This window comes from Acanthisitta chloris, unplaced genomic scaffold, assembly GCF_000695815.1.
Source record: "Acanthisitta chloris isolate BGI_N310 unplaced genomic scaffold, ASM69581v1 scaffold10572, whole genome shotgun sequence".
Lineage (NCBI taxonomy): Eukaryota > Metazoa > Chordata > Aves > Passeriformes > Acanthisittidae > Acanthisitta > Acanthisitta chloris.
In genome coordinates this window covers 7,335-17,686 of record NW_008658829.1, presented here as the reverse complement: position 1 = coordinate 17,686, position 10,352 = coordinate 7,335, and the positions used below count along the sequence as shown (strand labels likewise).

Sequence of the window (10,352 nt, the reverse complement as noted above, 5' to 3'; positions counted from 1 at the left end):
TCCACACCCAGGATTCAGTGAAGACATATCTTGAAGACAGAAAGTGTGCAGATGTACACCATTCAGGGTAAAGGCACTGGACTTACTGAGGAAAAATGGATCTTCCTCAGTGAGCTCATGAGTGTGGTGTATGCATTCTAACAGTTAACTTGGAAGAAGTGCCTAGTGTTGCAGTTTTCCCCTACTCTGTTATAGAGGCACATCTGTGCTCCTGAGTGGGCCACCCAAATACAAAGATGAATGCATCACCTTGGCCACCATGCTGAGGAGCAAAGACTAAGGCAAAACTTGTCCAAAATATCTAGTAAATATGCATTTCCATCTAGAGGTAGCTGAAGCCAGATAGAGGGAGCACAACAGAAGCAGGATGTCATACAGAATGACTTCCACAAACATCCTATTCTGGAGTGGTTTTATGGTGTCAGGGAGTTTCCTTCAGTAACCTGACAAGTGCAATCAAGGATGTGGCAGAGTGATGCATCTATTGGGTGCTTAGTATGCTGTGAACATGGATGAATGGGAATTAGAGATGCAGGAGCCAGAAAACCTCACGAGGCAGGAAATGTCTCAACACCAAAATATGTTCACAAATAAGAACTTCAAGATCTGTTTTTATAATACAAATAGTCACATGTTTGAATTCAAAGCCATCCACCTGAACAGCAGCAAGAGTCTTTTTTTTTTCTGACTGAAGGGACAAGTTAGAGAACAGACACTGCAATGAGTGTCTGGTGGTGACAGGAGTTGGATTTAGATCTGCCAGAAGAGGCTAAGGTACACTGTACAGCAGAGAAGGAGGAGAGAGTGCACTATTACCTCTCCAATCTCACATGTGGTGAAACTAAGGAGTCCTTTCTAAGAAGTCACGGGAAGGCATTGCTGATAACTCTTGTGTATTGATATGAGCCATAGAATTTAGTGCTGTGCAAGAGAATTGATGGAGCAGCTAGCAAGCCTGACTAGAAGGACACATATCTGTGTATTAGCTCCAGACTGAGCTACATCATTTCTTTGTTATGTGCTCCCTTTCAACTTCTGCCTAAAATCTGAATGAGAGAATCCCAGAGAAACAAGAAGCCAGGGATAACTGCTGTTAGTGTTCCTGAGAAAGGACAAGCAACAGAATGGTGATAAAGAGCTGCTGTCAAAGGACAAATTAAAACACAATACTGACAGATGCACACAAGCAATTCATAAATCTTCACTAACATGAATCAGAAAACCACGATCCATACCAAATTCTTTATATTTGATGGATGTTCGTTTTTCAGCTGCATTTCATATGGCTAGAACCCAAGGGAAAGAAAGACAGAAGAGCAGGAAAATGTCTATAAATCTACAGTGGAAAACAGTCCATGTTCACTTTCTAAGACTAAGTAGAAGAACCTGAGAAGCCAATGAGTTCCATGAATTTTGGAGATATACATCCACTTTTCTTTTTTTCCAATTAAATTGTCAAATGTGGAAAGGGGTTATGATTTCTTTGTATATGTCTTGTAACTTTTTTGTTACAAGAGGTGGCTATGCTGCAAATGACCTTCAGTTTGCACTGCAAACTTGAAACACCAGCCTCTGTTAGAAAAATCTGAATATTAAAAGCATCTCTTCTTGCAACTGAGTCACCTGTTGTTAAATGTCCCTGAGTTTGTACGATCAACTCCCCACAGAGCCTTCCTTCGTCCCTACTCTAACTAGAAGGAGCAATTTTTAAACATCTCACTATGTATATTTAATGAAAATCACTTTGAAATACTGTTCCTTAAGCCAAAAATTTTCTTTTAAGAGCAAACATTTCAAAGGAACAAATGCTTTTTTACACACATCCCAGAATGAAAAGCAGAAAAGACAGCAGACAGAAGACTATAAGAAAATGAGAAATTTATGTTGTCATATAATGGTTCAGCACAAAGTCATCCTTTTCAAAAAACAGCAAAACAAAATTTTTAATATGGTCATTCAGTCCTAACCTGAACCCTTAGAAGTCCCAATAAATTGTACACTAAATAACATACATTTGGATTTTAAATGAATTAATAACACTAACTGCTAAAAACATATTCTTAACATTAACTACTTTCATGCTGCTACTCCTAGAACAAATTACACACACACTGACCCTACAGTTGGTACACAGATCAGCCAAAATCCAATGTAAACCCTATTATAAAAAGATTATTTGACATCATGATCAGAATCATAGTGCCAAGTAGTTTACTAATATTTTAAAATATACATTATATATATATATACATGTATGTATGTAAAATAACATTGGTTTTAGATTGAGAAATTATACTACGTACATCACAGTGCAAGACTGATTTGTTCCATCCTGTGTCCTGAAATAAAAATAGACCCTTCCTTTTCTTCTGTGAGTAACATGACTTCAGTAGGTGTTCATTACCTGAGAAATAACCTTCTTGGTTATACAGTCTTCTAGAGATGAGCATCACTGTTCTTACAGGAACTGACCAGTTCTAAATATATTCCATTATTTTTTTTTCTAAAAAGAGAGATTCAGCCTGGTTTATAGGCAAAGTTAGTAAGATATATTAAAGACATACCTCCTCCGTGGCTCTGACACAGATATGGGAACCTCCACACATTTCCTAAGCCCACACAAAACCCTACACACGTCAGCATATACTGAGCCTTGTTATCCCATTTTGGTCTGGAACCTGCCTCTTCTTTCTCAAGGACCTCAAGTTCAGCATGGGAAGGTATCCTGTCCTCCAGGCCAGGATTGGGCAATGTTAGCTTTACCATATTTTAAATTTTCTGACTGAAAGTGCTGCCACAGAGAGGAATAATGGAACAGGCAGCTAGTCAGAAACCTGCTCAAAAAAGAGACCATCTATTTGCTGCCTTCAGCTATATATAGTGAACCTTTGGCACTAGACTTTTAAGTGCAGGCTTGTGGTAAAAAGAAGCGTCAGCAAATCATTCAATTGACCAAGTCAGCTCTGACACTTATTAATGCTTTATCTGTCAAGGTTTTACGGAACAGTCTGTTCATCCAGTAGAAGACATTGATTTCAGCTAATGTAATTCAGGAGATAATTTGGTTATAAACTGTAATCGCCTTTAAGGCTATGTAACACCCCTTGCCACTCCCCTGTTTAAACTCACTTAAACACATATATAGCCCTAGCAAATATGGACCAATAAGATTCCACTAGCCTCATACCAGGGATTTCATACCGTTTTTTATCAGGAAGATAAACTGCTTGTGACTCATTGTCATTTTCACTTTACCATAATGTATGGTTACAAAATTGGATGCTTCATAATAAATGCTCCACTGTAATAGATTGTACTTTACTAAGTGTTCTGACCAAAAGGATGCAGAATGAAATGGATTATAAAAACTGACCTTTAAAGTCATAAACATAATCTGCTTACCCTAATGCTTCTAATCGTTACAGAACAAGGTCTGAAGAACACGTTTTTCTTATAAATGTGCTTGAAAACAAAAGTGCCTTCACCTTTTCAATGACCCTAGATATACTGGTCAAAATTTAAAAAAGATACATCAGTTAAAAAATATTATAGATACGAATCATTATTTCAGCACAGTCATAGCAAAACTGTTCCGTTTGTACCTCAGTGAAACCGAAAACTATATATAAAATCTAACACTGTCATATGTCATAAGAAAGAATTTTGTCAGCTAAATCCTACCAACTCATTGCATAATATGATACAGGGCGGTCAAAATAAAGAAGTAGAAAGGACCTTCTAAATCCATCCCCTGGCAAAAGAAGTGAACGCATGACAGCATCCCTTTGCAACCTTATCATGTTTATTAAAAGTTGATTCCGAAGGCTGTTCATTACCTTTTGGATAGGAAAGTTGCAAAAAATATCTTCATCCTTCACATGGTCAACTGTATATAGTAGCCCACATGAATTTTCCCTGTGCCTTGCAATAGGTATTAATATTTCCCTAACTTGACTTGAAATCTCTCAGTCTGCCTAGTGATAGCGCTTGCCTTTTTCATGACCCTGTTAGGTCTGTGGATGAGCTGTCTCCTGATTAACCACTGGATCAGCAACTTTCTTCTTTGGTGTTTCTGACTACAGATTTCCAACTTTGCAGCAGAACTTCTTCTAAGTAGCCAAAAGCATATGTTCAATTTCACTCAGTTTCTGCTACTCCAGTGCATCCAGCTACTTGGTTTTTCCTGAATAGTTCTCATCATTCACAATACTTCTGAGATTGTGTCGAGTATTTCATTAACACGTTACTATTTTTTGTCCTCAGCCATTAGAGAAAGAATGACAAAACACTGTTTCTAAACTGATTCTCGAGGAACTGCCTTAGTAACCTTCCCTTAGACCACCATTTCTGCTTTCAGCCCAGCTTACCATCATAATTAGATCTTTACCTAGTTCTTTGTTCATAGAATCATCATAGAAACATAAAATGGTTCAGAAGGGACTTTAAAGATTATCTAGTTCCAACCTCTCTGCCATGGGCAGGGACACCTTCCACTAGACCAAGGTGCTCAAAGCTCCATCCAACCTGTGGATGGGGCATCCACAACTTCTCTGGGCAACCTGTTCCAGCGTCTCACCACTCTCATAGTAAGAATGACAAAACACTGTTTCTAAACTGATTCTCGAGGAACTGCCTTAGTAACCTTCCCTTAGACCACCATTTCTGCTTTCAGCCCAGCTTACCATCATAATTAGATCTTTACCTAGTTCTTTGTTCATAGAATCATCATAGAAACATAAAATGGTTCAGAAGGGACTTTAAAGATTATCTAGTTCCAACCTCTCTGCCATGGGCAGGGACACCTTCCACTAGACCAAGGTGCTCAAAGCTCCATCCAACCTGTGGATGGGGCATCCACAACTTCTCTGGGCAACCTGTTCCAGCGTCTCACCACTAGTGAAGTGAAGAATTCCTTCCTGATATCTAATCTAAACTTACTCTCTTCCATTTTGAAGCTATTTCCTCCTTGCCTTATCACTGCATGCCATGTCAAAAGTTCTCTGGCTTCCTTGTAGGCCCCTTTTAGGTACTGGAAGGTGCTCTAAGGTCTCTCCAGAGCCTTCTATTCTCCAGGCTGAACAGCCCCAACTCTCTGAGACTGTTTCGAAATTCCTTCCTGATATCTAATCTAAACTTACTCTCTTCCATTTTGAAGCTATTTCCTCCTTGCCTTATCACTGCATGCCATGTCAAAAGTTCTCTGGCTTCCTTGTAGGCCCCTTTTAGGTACTGGAAGGTGCTCTAAGGTCTCTCCAGAGCCTTCTATTCTCCAGGCTGAACAGCCCCAACTCTCTGAGACTGTTTCGATAGGAGAGATTCTCCAGCCCTCTGATCATCTTCATGGACTCCTCTGGACTTGCTGCAACAGGTCCACATCTTTCTTGTGCTGATGACCCCAGTGCCAGATGTAGCACTCCAGGTGGGGTCTCACAAGGGCAGAGTAGAGGGAAGAATCACCTCCCTTGACCTGCTGGTCATGCTTTTTTTGATGCAGGAGTTGGTTTGTTGGTCTTCTGAGCTTCAAGTCAGACTCATGTCCAGCTTTTTGTCCATGAACACCCTGAATTCCTTCTCCCCAGGGCTGCTCTCAATGTATTCTTCACCCAGCCTGTGTTTGTGCTTGGGATTGCTCTGACCCAGGTGCAGCACATTGCACTTGGACTTGTTGAACCCCATTATGTTCTCATGTCCCCACTTTTCAAGCTTCTTTAAGTCCTCCTGGATGGCATCTCTTCCTTCTGCTCTGTCAACTGCACCGCTTTGTTCATGTTATGTCTCCTATTTAGTTCAGTTAATACATCTAGTTGTGGTCACATGGCAGCTGGTCTACTGAGAATTTATCTCTGCTAAGTTTCACGTGCAAGTAGTTTCTATCAGGATCCAAAAATACATTCCAGATTGTCTTCTGCTGAATAAATCTTCTTCTTCAAGAATTTTATCTTACTTTAGTAATGCAAGGTTCCAGTAGTTGCTAGTTATCTATCAGCTGTTAAATATTTGCAGAAGCAAATATGCCGGTATAGCATCTAGCTCAAATTTCTTTATCAGTGTAATTGCATGGATAATTACCTTGGAAGGCACAGTGCCTTTTTCTGAAGGACCTACAGTAGCAATTACACCAGCTCCAACATGACCTGCAGGTGCACAGAGGAATTGCCTATATTGCCACCCTGTGGATTCAAATAAACAAGTTGGGTCTAGTCTTCCATAATCACAGCCACTTACCTATTTGACAGAGCTCTTTCCTGTGCTCTAAGGTAAATTTCTTCTTCAAGTAATACCAGACTTAAGTTTGGCAGTTCCCACAGGGTTTGTTATGGCTAATAAACCTCTATGAAATCCATCTTTTCAGGATATAGGCTGCTAAACAAGACACGTCATGCAAATGCTAATTATAAATACAGGTGAAAATGGATTTTTTGATTACTTGTGTTAAGACAATTCTATTGACATATTTGTCTTTTTGACTACTACCCCCATATTTATTATATAGTATTTTTTCAAAAGATAAAAGGGGATATACAAAAAAGTAAGCCAAATTCTTTGTAAGTAGCACACAATTTTACAAAAAGCCGATTAAAAAGGAAATATGCCCTTTATGAAAGTCCTTTATTTTACTGGAACATACACACATATCGTGGAAGAGTATGAGCATAGTCCTTTTCTTAGATGAACGTGTCTTTCGTCTCGCAGGATGATGATGATGTTATCAGAGTGTATGAGAGGGGGTGGCGATAAAGAAGAGAATGGTAAATCAAGGCAACAGGAAGGATGAAGCCACTCACTTCCTTTTGTAGAGCCAGGTCAGGCATGGTGCAGTATTACCTAGGCTGAGGGACTCCTGGCAACCCTCAGAATGTCTGTGGCAGCCTGGGCTCTGCAGGGACTGTTCCCACCTGGGAGATGTGCTATCCTCCCATGCAGTGCAGGTGCAGCCTGACACGCTCTACCAAACTGGCCACCTGGCAGCTTCTCCTGCTCTGACCTTGTAGGGGTCTCTCTCCTTGCCACTGTGGGCACACCTGGGCCAGCTCAGCTTACTTCCAGCCCTTCAGGAAGACATCCCCGTATGGAGAAGGACTGAAAGGAGCTTGTAACAACGTGGCCCTGTCTCTTGTCCCAGGTTACAGGTGACAGGACCAAAGGAAATGGACTCAAGTTGTGCCAGGGGAGGTTTGGATTGAATATGAGGGAAAATTTTTCATGGAAACGGTGGCCAGGCTTTGGGACAGGATGCCCAGGAAAGTGGTGGAATCACCATCCCTGGAAGGTGTGTGGATGTGGCACCTGGGGACATGGTTTAGTGGTGAACACAGTGGTGGTGGGTTACGATTGGACTCGATGAACTACATGCCCCACACTCTCACAGTCAGAGCAGGTTCCTTTACCAGCTCGACCTCAGGTTTCCCATAGCAGAGTCTCAGATGTCTTCATCCTTAAAATCATGGCGCAGTCAAAGCATCATATACAGCAATCACAATTACTCTTCATTGTGTGATAAGACCAAACCAGGAAAAGATGGAAATGTAAAGATGGTGGTAACTATACAGCCAAATGCCTAAAGCACAGGATTCACATTTGGAAGCTTAAATTCATAAAGATGTAATAAAAGTGATGAAGAAGAAAATTCAGAAGTTAAATAACAGCCCATCCCTCTTGGACCATTCTTTAAAATGTGCAGAGAAAACACAAAGTCCTTTTACAGGCTGCCATCCTTTTTTAAAAGCTGCACATCCTTGACCAGCTGTGCAAAGAGGGATCACTGAAACTTGAGGCTCAAGGGGAGACACAAAATCCCCAGCCTAGGGGATACTAATGATCATATTAGACTGAGAGATATTCTAGCAAAATATTCCAGAGTTGCTTGGTTTCAAGGGTAATAATCAAAAGCAGGTGGTCATGCAGTTTACCTTGCCAATCAATGATCTGTAGATCTTTAACTTGGTCTAAGTTTTATGCTCTGTTGTTCTCAAACTCTACATGATAAGTAACCAAAAGGCACAGCTCCTCAGCTGGCATGATTTGATTTCCTATGTGTGTGCTTTAAGGCTGCTGCCATCAGCCCACAGCAGTTCAAGCAGGGATACCCTGAAGGCTTTGGAGATGTTCAATGAACTTTGGAGGATAAATCTCTCCCCATGAGATTGCAAACTTCTCCAGATTGGAGAAAAATCCTTCTGTGCTAGCAAGTATCCCTTGCAGAGGAGAGACAAGACAGCACTGAGCTGTTGCTGAAACTCTGTCTCAGGCTATTGGAAATACAGCAAAGGTAGGGTGTCATACATAATGACTTCCATAAGCAGCCCATTCTGGAGTGTTTTTGTGGTGTCAGGGAGTTTCCTTCAGAAACCTGACATGGCTAAAATTTGTCAGTTCATGTTTATTGTAGAAGTAGTAGTGTCCTTAGCCACAGAAGAATTAAAGGGAACAAGCTGTTAGAGCATGTCTTGTGTAGTTCATCCAGAACTGAGCTGATACTGATGCCTTTGTGGCCTTTTTCTCCTTTTTATTTCCCAGAAAGAGGCACAGTATATTTTTGTCTATACTGGTTGTTTGCATAATTCTTACTTCAGCTTCGTATATAAGTATTTCACTGAAGCAGCTCCAGCAGCATCACGCTTTTTCTGTTTTGTTCCCTTTGACACCAGGGAGCAAGACATGCTGTCTTTAATATTTCACTGTATACAGGCAGAAAATCACCAAAATATTGCTTTCTTCTTTGAAGTATACATTTCATCTCTGTAATAACTTTGGGGGAAACTACAGTAAGGAGCATAGGTGTAGAAATGCTTCTGTCAACAGCACCAGATTACCTGATCTCGAGCACCTCTCCTGTGAAGACAGGCTGAGAGAGTTGGGGTTGTTCAGCCTGGAGAAGAAAAGACTTGGGAAGACTATTGTAGCCTTTCAGTACTCCAGGGGGGCTTATGTGAACACAGGGACAAACTTTTTAGCAATAGGACAAGGAGTAATATTTTAAACTAAAAGAGGGTCGATTTAGACTAGATATAAGGAAGAATTTTTTTACAGCAGGGGTGGTGAAACACTGGAACATGTTGCCCAGAGAGGCGGCAAGTGTCCCATCTCTGGAAACATTCAAGATCAGGTTGGACAGAGCTCTGAGTAACTTCATCTAATTGAAGATGTCCCTGCTTGTCGCAGATGGTTGTTCAGCCTGGAGAAGAAAAGACTTGGGAAGACTATTGTAGCCTTTCAGTACTCCAGGGGGGCTTATGTGAACACAGGGACAAACTTTTTAGCAATAGGACAAGGAGTAATATTTTAAACTAAAAGAGGGTCGATTTAGACTAGATATAAGGAAGAATTTTTTTACAGCAGGGGTGGTGAAACACTGGAACATGTTGCCCAGAGAGGCGGCAAGTGTCCCATCTCTGGAAACATTCAAGATCAGGTTGGACAGAGCTCTGAGTAACTTCATCTAATTGAAGATGTCCCTGCTTGTCGCAGATGGGTTGGACTAGATGAGCTTTAAAGGTCCCTTCCAACCCAAACTCTTCTATGACTCTATGATGGCCAGTGTCCCCTTAATTTTTTTTTGCCACTCAAGTGTTATTGCTTGGACCTGTCTCACCACAAGTGTCTCTTCTCTAGCAGGCAGCAGAACATGTTGACTGTTGTAGGTTGTTGCTTACCATGTACATTAAGCAATAAACGGTGTTCTTTAATCAAGTTTGTTAATGCTTTCTTTTCCAGTGCTGTAGTATACAATGAGATGCCAATCAGGTGCTGAACTACATCCAACTCCTGCATGCCACCTTTGCATAGAGGTCTACCGCAACACCCTCTTTGGTGGAGAAAGTTCATTCTCTCTTGGTCACCGAACACCCCGTTTTCGCTCATCTTTCTTCTTATTATGTAGCAGCGGTGTTTGGACCAGAGAGCTCTGGCCGTGCAGCGTCGGAGATGAGCTCCAGAGGAGTTCGTGGGAACTGCAGGCGCTGCTGAGGTTCCTGAGAGCCATCAGCCACGAGGGGGAGGCAGCACCTAGTGATGCGAAGCACCAACCACTGTAGCTGAGGATTGCGTTCCGACTGTGGAAGTCCAGTTTAAAGGTGTCATCGCAGAAATATAAGTCTGCTAAAAAGAGAAGAGTGAAGAGGCATTTTTTTTTTCAAGGAGTTCGTGGGAACTGCAGGCGCTGCTGAGGTTCCTGAGAGCCATCAGCCACGAGGGGGAGGCAGCACCTAGTGATGCGAAGCACCAACCACTGTAGCTGAGGATTGCGTTCCGACTGTGGAAGTCCAGTTTAAAGGTGTCATCGCAGAAATATAAGTCTGCTAAAAAGAGAAGAGTGAAGAGGCATTTTTTTTTTCAGAAGCTGCTCGGGCTGG

General features: G+C 41.5%; 1 protein-coding gene across 1 annotated transcript in view; it reads right to left on the bottom strand.

Moving 5' to 3' along the window:
* Nucleotides 1-2,833, bottom strand: part of SLC6A19 (solute carrier family 6 (neutral amino acid transporter), member 19) — a 20,778-nt gene extending 17,945 nt beyond the window's left edge. The window contains exon 1 of the mRNA XM_009085238.1: nt 2,565-2,833. Within this exon, the coding sequence (XP_009083486.1) occupies nt 2,565-2,766 (202 nt within the window). The 5' untranslated portion in view covers nt 2,767-2,833. The remainder of the gene's footprint in view (nt 1-2,564) is intronic.
* Nucleotides 2,834-10,352: the final 7,519 nt, after the last annotated feature.